General features: G+C 29.0%; 1 protein-coding gene across 1 annotated transcript in view; it reads right to left on the reverse strand.

Annotated features, from left to right (window-relative positions):
* Positions 1–16,419, reverse strand: part of LOC111626286 (tetratricopeptide repeat protein 28-like) — a 50,277-nt gene that overhangs the window by 12,513 nt on the left and 21,345 nt on the right. Inside the window, exons 12-18 of the mRNA XM_023369604.1 lie at positions 15,957–16,169; positions 14,580–15,018; positions 10,029–10,447; positions 9,593–9,692; positions 9,319–9,503; positions 6,452–6,664; positions 4,524–5,555 (exon numbers count right to left, since the gene is read on the reverse strand). Coding sequence (XP_023225372.1) covers positions 4,524–5,555; positions 6,452–6,664; positions 9,319–9,503; positions 9,593–9,692; positions 10,029–10,447; positions 14,580–15,018; positions 15,957–16,169 — 2,601 coding nt within the window. The remainder of the gene's footprint in view (positions 1–4,523; positions 5,556–6,451; positions 6,665–9,318; positions 9,504–9,592; positions 9,693–10,028; positions 10,448–14,579; positions 15,019–15,956; positions 16,170–16,419) is intronic.

The raw sequence follows: 16,419 nt of genomic DNA on the forward strand, positions 1-16,419 counted from the left end.
TTTTTTTAAACATAAGTTTACATTTTATATACAACTAAAAATCTTTGACAATAAAGGCTAGTTTTAAGCTTTCCTTTTTTCACTAATTTCAATTTATTTTAAGTCAAATGAAACTGAAATGCTAAATTAATGAAAGTTATAAACATCATATTTAATTTTATTTATTTTACAAAGCTAATACTTACATTAAATAATCCCTGTGTTTTAACAATAAGAAAAACAAGAACTCAAAAAATATCAAATAGAAAAAAAATAAAAGCACAGTATAAAAATCCAAACTGTAACTTGCATAATGAAAGATACTAGAACAGTTTTTTTGAAATTTAAACACTAAAGATTCTCAGATTCATAAATGCTCAAAACTGATATACAATGTTGTTTGGCAACATTTGATTTAGTCTACAGGTATACCTCGACTTACGTTGTTTCGAGTTACGTCGTTCCTGATTATACGTTGTTTGTCAAAAAAGTATATGGAAAAATAAAAATCAAGTTTAATTCATTTTATTCGACTTTACGTCTGTCCACCACAAATATTGAAGACATAATATCACTAGAAAAGCGTTTAAAGAACATAAAATCATATTAAAATATATACATTTACAAGTATGTATTGTATTTACAGTACATGCATTCGTAAATTTAGATTACTTTTTTCTGTACTATATTAAAAACTAAAATTTATTTGTTTGTAAGCTTAAAATATATCCTTATTAATTATATATTATTAAAATGCATTAATAAATAAAATACAGAACCGGAAATGGTAATTTATGGTTTAGCCTAGTGACAAGTAGATTCGGAGACAAGTAAATTCGACTTACGTCGTTTTCCTGGAACCAATTACCGACGTAAGGCGAGGTATACCTGTATTGTAATTTCTAAATTTAAATGTTAGCCAGTCAAAATTTTTATTCAAAAAGAACAAAATGCAAATGCAAATGAATATTTCATTCTTTATAAATTCAATGTTTTGGTTTCAGATTATTCAATCTAATATAATATCACTAAATTTTAAAAATCGTAACTATCAAAGTTGTTGTTTGTCATCTAGATGGATAGTTTTAACACTATCTACTCTGTCAAGCATGAATTATGCTTGTTAACATGAATTTACAGGGAAAATTTGTCATCTGATACAAAGAATAGAAATCAGTTTTAAGCTAATTATTCTAGAACCACATCCAGATATCAAAGAAGTATATGAAGAAACTGATGGTAAAATTTGGAGTTATTTAGATAATAGATAGAGGATATTTTTTCATTTATGTAAATATGTATAAACTAAATTTTGAATAGATATTTGAAAAATTATATTATTTTATTTTCATTATTATTATTATTTTTTCTGTATAATATAATTAGTGATTTTTTTTCTTCATTTTTGTTATTAATCATAATCTGTTCAATATAAACTAATTGTACACTATTTGTTTTTTTTTTCTTTGATTCTTTTTATTAGAGTAAATTATAAATAATATTCAATCTAAATTACTTAAGCATTAATTTAATATTATTCTATTCCAAATTGAAAAAAACAAAACTATAACTTTACTTCAATTTATATTCCTTTGTGTCCTTAACTAAATAATTTTAAGATAAATTGGCGACTAGGACATATCTATTATTAGGACTTATTATACTGGATAACTAGTTCTGCAAATTAAGTAAAGAAATTTTTGCTTACTTGATTTGCAGAATCAGTTATCCATTAAAATTAATTAGAACTTTACTTTTTTATATAGAAATATTTGTTTAGCAACTGCCTAAATCAACTACAATATATTGTATCAATCAATGTCGTGTAAATTCCCTTGGTTCAATTATTCAATTTTTCTCAATACTTTAGAATCAAGAAAAATTGAACAAAGCTTTCTTCTATTAAAATACTGTAGTTTATAATTCATAATAATATATACACGCGCGCGCGCGCACACACACGCACAAAATATACACTGATATATATGTGAGATCGAGCACTTGTTTTTGCACAAATTTAGGGAAAATCTTAAGTCAACCTATTTCTCTGTTGCAATCGTTAAGAAAACATCAAATAGAAAAATGATTGAATGTAATCTTTCTCATCAACAACAGCTAAGAAAGTATAACAATTTACAGTTAAAGTGATGAGAACATCAACATTCACCAGCAAAAACAGGATGAATCTAACGTTGCACGAGCCAAAGATTACATTCTATGTCCCGTTTCAACACCTCTTTGTCTCCCTGGATCACCTCTGACCCAACATCTACAGATTCATCATTAAACACCTGATCACCTGATCATTTTCCCAGGCCAGAAATGAATATATGGATGCAGCACCTGTACTTTGAGGCAGGTTTGTCCCCCAGAGCAAGAAGCTCTATCTTCTCTAGGGGCAAGCGACACCAGTATCCCATCGTGCTATATTCAACAGATGTCCATCAAACAGACATCCCTGGCCCATACAGGACAACGGANATAAATGTATTAAAATACAATTTATATGCCTTTGTGTCCTTAACTAAATAATTTTAAGATAAATCATCAACTAGGACATATCTATTATTAGGACTTATTATACTGGATAACTGATTCTGCAAATGAAGTAAACAAATTCAGAAAAGTCTTTATTTATCACCTTAAAATGTATTAAAATATTTCATTGACAATTATTTACCAGTAGTTAAATTTAGAAACATTTGGAGAAAACAATAATCAGATCTTCATAACATTAATTATCAATCTAAATTACTTAAGCATTAATTTAATATTATTCTATTCCAAATTGAAAAAAACAAAACTATAACTTTACTTCAATTTATATTCCTTTGTGTCCTTAACTAAATAATTTTAAGATAAATTGGCGACTAGGACATATCTATTATTAGGACTTATTATACTGGATAACTAGTTCTGCAAATTAAGTAAAGAAATTTTTGCTTACTTGATTTGCAGAATCAGTTATCCATTAAAATTAATTAGAACTTTACTTTTTTATATAGAAATATTTGTTTAGCAACTGCCTAAATCAACTACAATATATTGTATCAATCAATGTCGTGTAAATTCCCTTGGTTCAATTATTCAATTTTTCTCAATACTTTAGAATCAAGAAAAATTGAACAAAGCTTTCTTCTATTAAAATACTGTAGTTTATAATTCATAATAATATATACACGCGCGCGCGCGCACACACACGCACAAAATATACACTGATATATATGTGAGATCGAGCACTTGTTTTTGCACAAATTTAGGGAAAATCTTAAGTCAACCTATTTCTCTGTTGCAATCGTTAAGAAAACATCAAATAGAAAAATGATTGAATGTAATCTTTCTCATCAACAACAGCTAAGAAAGTATAACAATTTACAGTTAAAGTGATGAGAACATCAACATTCACCAGCAAAAACAGGATGAATCTAACGTTGCACGAGCCAAAGATTACATTCTATGTCCCGTTTCAACACCTCTTTGTCTCCCTGGATCACCTCTGACCCAACATCTACAGATTCATCATTAAACACCTGATCACCTGATCATTTTCCCAGGCCAGAAATGAATATATGGATGCAGCACCTGTACTTTGAGGCAGGTTTGTCCCCCAGAGCAAGAAGCTCTATCTTCTCTAGGGGCAAGCGACACCAGTATCCCATCGTGCTATATTCAACAGATGTCCATCAAACAGACATCCCTGGCCCATACAGGACAACGGAGAGAAAACGCACCATATAGAACAAACTCCTCACAAGGTTCCCTCCTCGCCATATGACATAAAAGATGATGGCTCAAATCATCATATAAGAAATTGGATCCCGAAACGCAGGAAACGTTCTAAGAAAGAAACACCATCCCTAAACATCAGACAACATCGATTACGACTCAACTTCAACCAAGACAGAAGACAGCATCTCCATAGAATCGTTCTCAGAGGTATTTGAAATAGCAAATTTGTAAATTCTCTCTCTGTGTTCGATATTAGTTTATAGGAAACCAGGACCGCACCTCACGAAGCAACGCAGCTATGGGTAACATTTAGTTATGCATTTTGTAACTCTTGTAACTCTAGATTTAGCTTAGAAGATTAAACTTTTATTGTTGTATTTGTCAATCTGTCTACCTGTCATTTTTCGGTCACCTATAGACTTACATGTAACCTCCCCACTCGACCACTAAAGATCTTCTTAGCCATCCACAGACATAGAGATTGGGTTTTACCAACCCATTGTCAATTAAGTAGTCATTAGAGATTGCCCTCTTGGCCCTGGCTAATCTTGCATATATATATATATATATTTACATTAGATTCAAACAAATAGGTAATTAATTTTTCATTAAATCTTAATAATCAAAACAAATGATTGATGACAATTTTGTTAGAGTAAAATATACCAACTTCTTAGTTGAAACTATGTACCTATAAACCTGACAATACATACATTAAAATTGTATAGTCAGAAAGAACAGAATTTAAGCATATTTTAAAAATTCCTTATCTAACTAAATTCATTAAATTAATTAAAATAAAAGAAAAAATTTACCTGCAAAAGGGATGAATAAAATGTCCTTAAAAATATTTTTACAGCTGTATCTGGAACAGGCCAAAGAGAAATTACCACAGATTGAGCTCCAGCTGCTAAAAGTGCTCTTGTAAGGCCAATAATCCCATCAGAATTTATTCTGCCATGATGATTCCGAGAATGACAAGAACTAACTACTACAAGTCGAGCAGATAAACGAAGATTTAAAATATCAGCCGCAGTCAACAAAAATTCAGATAAAGGTGGTAAATCAGTAGCAGAAGCTAATTCAGAAGCAGGTTCTTCGCAACATTCTAAACTATCATGAGCACTTTCTGATTGAGAACCATGTGACATTCTTTGAGATGATGATTCAACAAATTCTCCAGGTGATAATACAATAGCTGATAATTTCCAAGAAACATGAGTTGCAAAATGAATGCATTCTGCTTGAGATAACTGACTAAGCACTGCTTCTTTTGTAGCTTGATTTCCATTAATTGCTTTGCAATTCAACATTTCTGCTACAAGATTCGCTTCTTGTTCAGCAGAAGGAATATCAGTCCATCCCCATTCATCAGAAACAGCCATAGGCAATTTTGGGTTACCAACAACTAATGAAGTGATGTGATCTCTATTATTTTGATGACGTGTTAGTTTAGATTTTTGACTTGTTTTGAGAGCAGTTATGGATGGTAGCACAGTCAAACTAAACCTTTCACACATGTATTCATCACAACCATTACTTTTCAGCATTGAAAATGGCACCAAATAAAGATCACCATCAAGAACTAATAAAAGCTCTAATGGATCTGAATCTCGAGGAAGATGGTCTTCCATAGGTGCAATCAATAAATCATAAAGTGCATGAAGCGGTGCTGGACCTTGCCATACATGATGTCTTGAACGAATACTTCCTGCTCTACTTGTCAATCCACTTGCTACACTACAGCTAACACTTCCAATACTAAAAAGACTACTAAGACTATAATTGCTGCTATTAAATAAATGGTTTCTATTTACCATTCTTAAGAAATCTGTTTTATCTGACTCCTAAAAAATAAAAATTAAATACCATAAATTATCAATAACAATGGCAAAATAATAATAATATCCAGAAAAAAAATTAAATATATGATAGAATTTAAAATTTCTTTACATTCCAATAATTATTCAAGATAAAGCTTTTTATGAAAATTGAAAATATCAATTTTGATCTTTATGAAAATTTTACTGGTATAAAAGACATTGGAATCTAATTTTTACACTAACATAAATAATACCCAAAATGTGTGTATTTCCAAATAATTCATCTAATTTTCATAAAATGAATTTGAATATTTTCATAATATAAACAATTATTTATTGTGACATTGTCACAATGCTGGGCTGCAATTAGAAGATTTTTAATTTTTAACACACAATACACAATGCTCTCCATCTCAAATGAGTAGTGTCTTGCCCCTGTGCATCATATTTTTCCTGTTAGCAACAGAGTCATGTCAATCATCTATCTAACTCCTTTCGGAAGAAATTTTCAAATTAAAATAATGTGACTTCCAGTTTGCATCATAAGTTCGTATATAGTTAATCAGGGCCTCCAGTCCCTAATCTTTCCATATCTGGTCTTGGCTTTCATCTATCAAACTCTGTTCTCAAGATTAAAGAACGACAGGCAGTGGGAATTTATAGATCTACAATTTTTTCAAATTGCAGCACAACAACATAGAAAGTGTCAAAAATTCTTATATAAGTGAAAATTATTACAATATACAATTATTAAAATTTGTATGCATTAGATTTTTGAATAAAGAAATTTATAATTTGAAAAATCCATGCCTTTGCAATATTTAAAACTTATTCCTTTTATTGCTATTTAAGTGAATATAATTAAATAATATTTCATTGTTTTTTAATTATTAATTTATAAAATAAGAAAATATACTTGCCAATGATTGCTGAAGGTTGCCTAAGTATCTATGTGAATTACCCAATCCTCGATAAGCTCTTTCTTGATCACGAAAAGATTGGGCTTTTAATGCAACTGCCAAATATTGATCATGGCATTTAACAGCTTCTTCAAAATCTCCAAGAGCATCATAACAATTACCAAGATTTCCATATGCTCTTCCTTTGTCAACTAAAGCTGTGCTACTACCCAACTGTAAGAATTTAAGAAAAATGTATTATTAAAACAGTTATCTAAAATATTTTACAATTCAAATGTAAAACTGTTTAACTATTTCATAGAAAATATCTAAGAATTTAAATAAACATATATTTATCAACAAAGTTTTAAAGATTATTAAAAAATGATATTCTTTGTTCTTACAGTAAAAGACTACAAGATAATGCAAAAAAGTAAAATACCTGTAATATTAATTATCTATTAATAGAAACTTAAAACTTTACATGAATCAAATTTATTATTTTTTATTACCTTGAAAGTGAGTGTATAAATTAAACGATGTATTCAGTATGAAAATTTATCATTAATTTAGATAATTTACTACTATTTTATTCATTGATATGTATAACATAAAAGTGACAACTAATAGATAATAATGCTATTCATTCTTAAAAATGCTAAACTGCAGAGCAGTTAGTTTGGAACAGTATTTTTTAAATTATGACCATATTTAAAAAATTTATATTTTATTTAATGTTTGAATAAGTTGAATAAAACTCAATGTGAAATTCTTCAAAAATANCTGTAAATATTTTAAGATAGCAGACAAGCTTGGCATTGTTCCGGCAAAAAAATAACAACAGCAAAGATTAAGATTATTAGATTATTTTGTACTTCTGACCCTTGTATAATATTATGTTATGGTATTTGATTTATATTTACAAAGGTTATCTTATGTAAGAGTTTATCAAACTGAGTACCCAATCGAAAACATTTAAAAAATTTTTTAATTGTGTACAGCAGAGGAATAAAAAAATTTTTAAATGTGTTAGATTGGGCACTTGGTGTGATAAACCCTTATGTAAGATAACTTTTATAATTATATAGTTATATTCTTGCACTCGTTTTCACAGGGTGCAAGAATTAGTCCCTCCTCTTCTGAGGCTAATTACAGAATTTTTAGATGGGTCTAAAAATATGTTCGATTTCCTGCAAAAATGCAAAAAACCACATCTAAAATAGTACAGTAGAATCCAAGTTCCAGTAGAATCTTTAACCCTCTCCCTTTCCCCACAGGAGAATTTCCAAAAATCCCATCTTAGTGTGCATTCTCATAATGTATCCTAACTGTGTACCAAATTTCAACTTTCAACCCCTAACCATTTGGGCTCTGCACTTATTATTATCATCATTATTATTATTACCAACCCATCTTGATTATAAGATAATAATATCATTGTTTGATAAATAAAACAGAAATGAAGCAATATGGCTAAAAATTTATTTTTTTTTGTCATTTGACAAGTATTTGTATCTTCAAAACACAAAGTTTAGAAGGTTCTCTCTTTGTTCTGTTTCTATTATTTTATAATCACATCTAATGTTTGCATATCAGTTAGTATCATGCTTTTAATGGCTGCTCCAGTGGCATGGAATATACAATGGGGTAGTTTATGCAAAGGTTTTATTTATGTTCTAAAAATTTTCTGCAGGGCATACACTAGATCAGATTGTTAACATAAAATTACAGTACATACAATGTGCATTTGTGCAAAATGTGAATGTTTTGTTTTAAGTATTTAATCATTTATCTATGTGATTTTATTTTACTTTAATAAAACAACATAAAGACAAATTTAAAAGTCACACAAATTCAAAATTTTATCTATTGTAGCAACAATTTATTTTCTAGTATAGAATGGAAGCACTCTATTAAACTTCCATCATCTCTATGGCAAATAGATTCTTTAAATTCAAGATCATTTCATACTAAAATAATTTTTGTTTACGTGTGATAATTTTTTTCTTACATTTCATACTTAATTTCCATCTAGTAAAAAAATTTTAAAAATTGAAAATATTCTACAAAGATTCATCATCTGGAGCAGCTAAAAATCTACATTTGCCAGCACTTACCTCAGTAGAAAAAAGTTCTATAGGCTGGAAATGGCATGGATAAAAAAAACATCTTACCAGCTCTTATTTTACGTGTTTATGTTTTTACTCAGATATTTTTTCAGTTTTTAAAGAAATTTTTAAAAATTTGACAGCTAAAGTCAGGGGCAGATCTAGGATTTTCAAAACCTAGGGCTTATTGAAGTCCAATTGGGCTCCATTTTTTGTTAATATAAATAATACTATAAATTATCATTATTATTATATTATTAATATTAACTATTTTTTACTATAGGATAAGTGCTCATTGTTAATGAAAAAGTATTAAAAATTATGATAATAATTCAATTTTTGTGAGCCCTTGAAACTTGGGGCCTAGGGCTTAAGCCCTATTAGTTCCTATGTAGAGTCCCCAATTAAAGTAAACTACAACAAAAGCATCAGTTGTCAAAAGCAATATTCCAGAACAGTGAAAGTGAATAACTGGTAACTGTTTTTCTGACAGATTCAGTCTTCAATTTTAATTTAAACTGACTTACCTTCCAATGAAAAAATTTTTTATTTGAGTGAAAAATAAATAATTCTTTAGAAAATATAAGCAATAACAAATTANAAACATCTTACCAGCTCTTATTTTACGTGTTTATGTTTTTACTCAGATATTTTTTCAGTTTTTAAAGAAATTTTTAAAAATTTGACAGCTAAAGTCAGGGGCAGATCTAGGATTTTCAAAACCTAGGGCTTATTGAAGTCCAATTGGGCTCCATTTTTTGTTAATATAAATAATACTACTTCACTTTCTGTTTCACTTATTATTCCACCACTTTGACAAGTAGGCATTTCTACACCAAGTGCTTCTCGAACAGAATTTACATATTGATCTATTAAGGAACTTGATGGTGGTAAAGAACCTGGCTGATTTGTATTATTTTCTGATTCCAGATCACTAATATTGCTTTCGTGAAATTTAACAATTCCTAAAGCATTTAAATAGACAATATGTTATTTGATTAAATATAATGATTTTAAAATGTATATAAAATAAAAGTTATTTTCAGGTAATTACCTTTGTTAGGTGCAATCAACCAAATATATAAATAACCTCCTGCTATACTGTAATACAAAACAGTAGCTTTTTGTCTATCCACAGTTTCAAAAATNGACAGCTAAAGTCAGGGGCAGATCTAGGATTTTCAAAACCTAGGGCTTATTGAAGTCCAATTGGGCTCCATTTTTTGTTAATATAAATAATACTATAAATTATCATTATTATTATATTATTAATATTAACTATTTTTTACTATAGGATAAGTGCTCATTGTTAATGAAAAAGTATTAAAAATTATGATAATAATTCAATTTTTGTGAGCCCTTGAAACTTGGGGCCTAGGGCTTAAGCCCTATTAGTTCCTATGTAGAGTCCCCAATTAAAGTAAACTACAACAAAAGCATCAGTTGTCAAAAGCAATATTCCAGAACAGTGAAAGTGAATAACTGGTAACTGTTTTTCTGACAGATTCAGTCTTCAATTTTAATTTAAACTGACTTACCTTCCAATGAAAAAATTTTTTATTTGAGTGAAAAATAAATAATTCTTTAGAAAATATAAGCAATAACAAATTAAAATATTTTCTAAAATTTACCTGTAAAGCTTGATACGATGCCATTTGTAAATCAAATAATGACAATTGGTAATCACTTGTTCCTCTAGCTTCATAACGTATACTTTCAAATAAATCAGCAGCACGATAAAGCTGTTGCTGGGCACCTTCAAGATCACCATTTCTCCATAATGCAAGTCCCAATTGATGTCTGATTTTTGCTTCATCTTCTCTTCTGCCAAGTTGTTCAGCAATCTGCAAACCTTGTTGCAAATAAGTTACAGCTTGAGGTGTATTACCTAATGCATGATGCACACGTCCTAAAATAAAAAGTTTTAAAATTATTTGGGAGGCTTTAATAAAAATATGTTTAAAAATGCATCAAATTATTGTTGTTATTCAAATTTCTCTATTTGTATTTATTTTAATATGACTAAATTATTTACTGAATCACAGTATGATATCTAATCTATTAAGATTTAGATTTGGTAGAAATATGCCTACAGATATTAGCCAGAAAAAGCACAATGGCAAATGTGCAAATATTCTACTTATACAAATTAATGTTTGTAAAATTGATTAATTAAATAAAATATTCAAAAATGAAAACAGCATCTGTCAGAGATGACACAAAGAGTGTATTTAATTAATTAATTGTAAATTTCTGATGATGGAAAACAGGAAGAAGTATTATCTTTAAAATTTATTATCTAATATTTCAGCATATCACTCAGCTGATCAGGTAGAATATAACAATTCATAGCAAGGTTATCACGTATGGAACTGTACATCATGCGAACAATTACATAAATATAATTGTATGGTACAGTTAACATCAGTAGCATTTCCTGAATATATTTCATAGATATTATACAAAATAATAATAATAATAATAATAATAATATATTGCCTAGGCTTATGATTCATTCAAAGAAATCAGAAGATTGGGAGCTTACTCTCGACGTTTAGAAGATAAATTAAAGGTAAAGAAATTGAGGATTGTTATAGAAAACGCTTCTTTCATTAACCAGAATATATTTGTACAGATGTTGAATTTCATGAAGAAATTTCGTGAAGAAGAAATCGGAATCAATTGTGGAGATTGCTTTATAATGTCGAAAGATTGTCCCGTTAAGGTAAACATAAATCTTCGAACTCGGATAATAATTATTATGAGTGTTTTTATAATAATATAAATTATTTTCTCGATAATTATATAAACGGAAATATAATTTATACACTTTCAGATAATCCAAAGTCTCTACACTGTATTTGACATGCTCTTAAAAATCCGTGATATTTTAGGTGGGAAAGAAGACAAATGCAACACCTCTAGTTACAATGTAACTGCATCTAAATCATAGATAAATCCACAACACTTTATTTCTTAAATTCTTCACGTTCTATGCACAAAATACAACAAAGAANTTTAAGGGTATTTGGGCAGTTTATTCTCTGTTGTATTCTCAAGCAAACAATACGTACAAGTACAGTACAGTATTTTCTGACGAAACACTTGTACTTATTATTTTTTTTAACCCCATTCCTGATAACCCAACATTTTCACAAACTCGGCCACCCTTTGGTCCACATTAGCCCGAGTTTTCGGGACTCTACTGTATTGGCAAATTGAATAGGTATGACTATGCTTATTAGTTTAAAAAATAAGCATATCAAATTTATAAAACTACAAACTAATTGATTTAATCTGTGTATCAAAATGGGTGACATGTTTGTGTTAAAATCTGTTTTGAAAGAGAAAGAAGAAAAAAGTACGTTTTAAAGAAACAACTATTCACAAATCAAATGAAAACTTACACTGAATTATTAAAGAATTTGATTTAATTTGATTCAATTTTGTAATGCATAATATCAAGGAATTTTGACAATAGTCAATTTTGTTCATCATCATCAAGTCCACTGATACGCCAGCAGTATGAATAAGAAAAGAGATGAGACAGACATGACAGCTCAAGTTATACTATACTTGAAAATCATGAGTCTAGATTTAGATTCAATCTATACTGATATCTAAATCTAGCAGCATTACCTTATCATATAATCAAATTCCAAATTATTTGTGGAAATTTCTATTATGTCAGTTTTTGAAGATATAATTTTATTTTACTATTTTCATAATATGATGCATTTTTAATAATAAATAAATAATATGCTTTAAATATATTTCTTTATAGAAATATAGAAAGTGAGGATCAAATATACTGTGTATATATATATATATATATAGATTCAATATGAATCANTTAATTATAAATTTAAACGTTATGGCTAAACATAATCTTCACTTTTTGTAATAAATAAAATAATAATTATAAATATTACATTACTTTATATTGAAATTTTTAAATTTTGTTATAAATTAATTAATATGTTTTTCGCTTAATAAAAGTAATTAATACCGTAATGTACAGTACTTAAATTATGTTAAAGTATTTTTATTAACTTATTTACAAATTTCGAGTATATTAATAATCGCAAATGTATTACTTTCTTTCAAAGATATTAATAATATATTAGTGATGCAATTTCTAATAATAGATTTTTAGTTTAATATATATGTTCTCAATCTCAAATTAGTGAGGTCTTGTCCCTATACATCATACTTTTCATGATAACAACAGAGTCATGCTAGTCATCTATGTAACTCCATTCAGGAGAAAATTTTTGCATTGAAATCACATCACTTCCAGTCTAGACCAGAAGTTTGTATATAGTAAATTGAGGACTCCAGCTCTAAGCTTTCCATATCTGGTCTTGATTTTCATCTATCTGATACTGACAGACAGACGACATTGGAAATTTATAGGTCTATAATTTTCTCAAATTGCAGCCCAATAAATGTGTCTTTTTCAGTTTATCATTTATTCTTTTATTGATATTAAAGAAAAAAAATGTTAGATCTCACAAAAATATAATAGTTCTGAAATACTATTTTCAATTAGTACTTAAATAACAATCATCATTAGTGATGTAACGAATATTCCATTACTATTCGGTATTCGGCCGAATAAGGAATACCAAATACCTAAAAACAGGAGTAAGAAATAACAAAAACACAGTAAATTAATCATTTTGGTATTTAGATTTAATGTTATCGAGTTAGTGTTGTTGTTTATATTTATTTATAACTTATAACATGCACAAAATAAGAAAGAACATAATATTAGTCACTTGTATTCACAATTTATAATTACAAAGATCAGCACACGTACACACCTATTCATTCGAGAATCGTCGCACATCTGAGGATCTGACCCTGTCTATCCTTCTTTTTAAGTGCTCGTCTTTGCTCTTCCCTTTCTCTTTCCTCTATCGCTCTAGTCCACGTATGCCTATGCATACATCATAATACGCCCTCATGATACTTTCGATTCATCACTTTTCCATTGTAGATTTCCCATTTTACAATTACGCGACTCATAGCCTGGTGATAACAAAGAAAAGAGACAGATAGGACGTCGGTATAAGTCAAAGCTATGATTTCACAGATTTGAGACAGATAGAACGTCGGTATAAGTCAAAGTTATGATTTTACAGATTTGAGACAGATAAGATGTCTGTATAAGTCAAAATTATGATTTCACAGATTTGAGACAGCTTGGTAGCCCGAACAACCCCAGGCTTTCGCCCGTGCACGCTAAGCGACTTTCATTACAAGCATTTAGCTTTCCGAAGTCTATGACAACAATTGTTTGGCATTCACGGCCGCGAATTTCAGGCCAATAAGCTGCCTTGACTTGTTCAATTATGTTATCAACTCAATTTCATATTTATTTTCACATTTTCACTTTGCAGTTCTTCTCTGTTCTTCTTCCATTATTTACACGTGTATGTCATTTCATTGTTATCCACATTTGATATCATCATTTATCACATACTGCCATGACGCTCTTGTCTGAGCTGTCAAGAATTAACATGATTGGCAAAGCGTAGTGACAGTGGGCCAATAGAGAGCAGGGTCCTTGCCATAATGCGGTTTGTGCGCCAATTTTCGTACGTGCGTTAATCAAGCCGAATAGTTTGGCCAAATATTCGGCTATTTGGCCACACTCCTGGCCGAATATTTGGTATTCGGCCTGAGGCCGAATACACTATTCATTGCAACACTAATCATCATCTAAAAATGATATCTTAGAACCAGTATGTATACATTAGGTCCTGGATTTAATGGACAAAAATTTCCATCCAAAAAGAAAAATGTAGAACTTTTATTCACAGATAAAGCACACTAAAAGATGGAATCAATGAGTATAAATTACTAATGTACAGTACATTATAACAAAATTTTAAACTGACATTGTTATTGCTATTCATAAAAGCTTTTAAACTACATTCAATTTAATGAACTTTTAGCAATCCTTTCGCCAGTCAGTCCATTAAATCAAGGGCCTGTTATATATATATAAGGCAACCTGTTAAAATAATACTTACCTAGACTGCTGTATGCTAAAATTTTTGCAACTTTATCATTGACTTGGGCAGCAATACTTAAATGTTGTTCTTGATATAAAATGGCTTGATCAAAATTACTTAATGATTCATGTGCTATTCCTAAATTTCCATATGCTCGACCTTGAGCAGCCATGTTTTGTGTTTCTTCAGCAATGGCTAAATCAAGCTGATGATAATGCAATGCTCTTTGGTGTTCTCCCATTTGCTGATAAACACATCCGAGACCACAGGCAGCATCTGCTTCTGCTGTTCTATCATCTAAATCTCTGGCTAATGTCATTTGATGTTCTAAACAAGAAATTGCTTGTTCATAATTGCCAAGTTGACTGTGAATTCCACCCAATTCTCCATAACCTGCAGCTTTAGCACTAGTGCTACCTAATTCATGGGCTACAACTAGTCTTTTTTCAAAACATACCTATTTAAATATAAATTATATTATTATTATTATTTATAAGAAAGAAAAATTCATATAGAATATAACAAGACAAAAAAATAAAATAAAATGTGTTTACAAAATACTATGATCTTATAATTAAATAAAATATTATTTAAAATTTCTTTACATTCCAATAATTATTCAAGATAAAGCTTTTTATGAAAATTGAAAATATCAATTTTGATCTTTATGAAAATTTTACTGGTATAAAAGACATTGGAATCTAATTTTTACACTAACATAAATAATACCCAAAATGTGTGTATTTCCAAATAATTCATCTAATTTTCATAAAATGAATTTGAATATTTTCATAATATAAACAATTATTTATTGTGACATTGTCACAATGCTGGGCTGCAATTAGAAGATTTTTAATTTTTAACACACAATACACAATGCTCTCCATCTCAAATGAGTAGTGTCTTGCCCCTGTGCATCATATTTTTCCTGTTAGCAACAGAGTCATGTCAATCATCTATCTAACTCCTTTCGGAAGAAATTTTCAAATTAAAATAATGTGACTTCCAGTTTGCATCATAAGTTCGTATATAGTTAATCAGGGCCTCCAGTCCCTAATCTTTCCATATCTGGTCTTGGCTTTCATCTATCAAACTCTGTTCTCAAGATTAAAGAACGACAGGCAGTGGGAATTTATAGATCTACAATTTTTTCAAATTGCAGCACAACAACATAGAAAGTGTCAAAAATTCTTATATAAGTGAAAATTATTACAATATACAATTATTAAAATTTGTATGCATTAGATTTTTGAATAAAGAAATTTATAATTTGAAAAATCCATGCCTTTGCAATATTTAAAACTTATTCCTTTTATTGCTATTTAAGTGAATATAATTAAATAATATTTCATTGTTTTTTAATTATTAATTTATAAAATAAGAAAATATACTTGCCAATGATTGCTGAAGGTTGCCTAAGTATCTATGTGAATTACCCAATCCTCGATAAGCTCTTTCTTGATCACGAAAAGATTGGGCTTTTAATGCAACTGCCAAATATTGATCATGGCATTTAACAGCTTCTTCAAAATCTCCAAGAGCATCATAACAATTACCAAGATTTCCATATGCTCTTCCTTTGTCAACTAAAGCTGTGCTACTACCCAACTGTAAGAATTTAAGAAAAATGTATTATTAAAACAGTTATCTAAAATATTTTACAATTCAAATGTAAAACTGTTTAACTATTTCATAGAAAATATCTAAGAATTTAAATAAACATATATTTATCAACAAAGTTTTAAAGATTATTAAAAAATGATATTCTTTGTTCTTACAGTAAAAGACTACAAGATAATGCAAAAAAGTAAAATACCTGTAATATTAATTATCTATTAATAGAAACTTAAAACTTTAC

Source organism: Centruroides sculpturatus, unplaced genomic scaffold (assembly GCF_000671375.1).
Source record: "Centruroides sculpturatus isolate CEXI.00-Female unplaced genomic scaffold, Cexi_2.0 scaffold498, whole genome shotgun sequence".
NCBI classification, from domain to species: Eukaryota; Metazoa; Arthropoda; class Arachnida; order Scorpiones; family Buthidae; genus Centruroides; species Centruroides sculpturatus.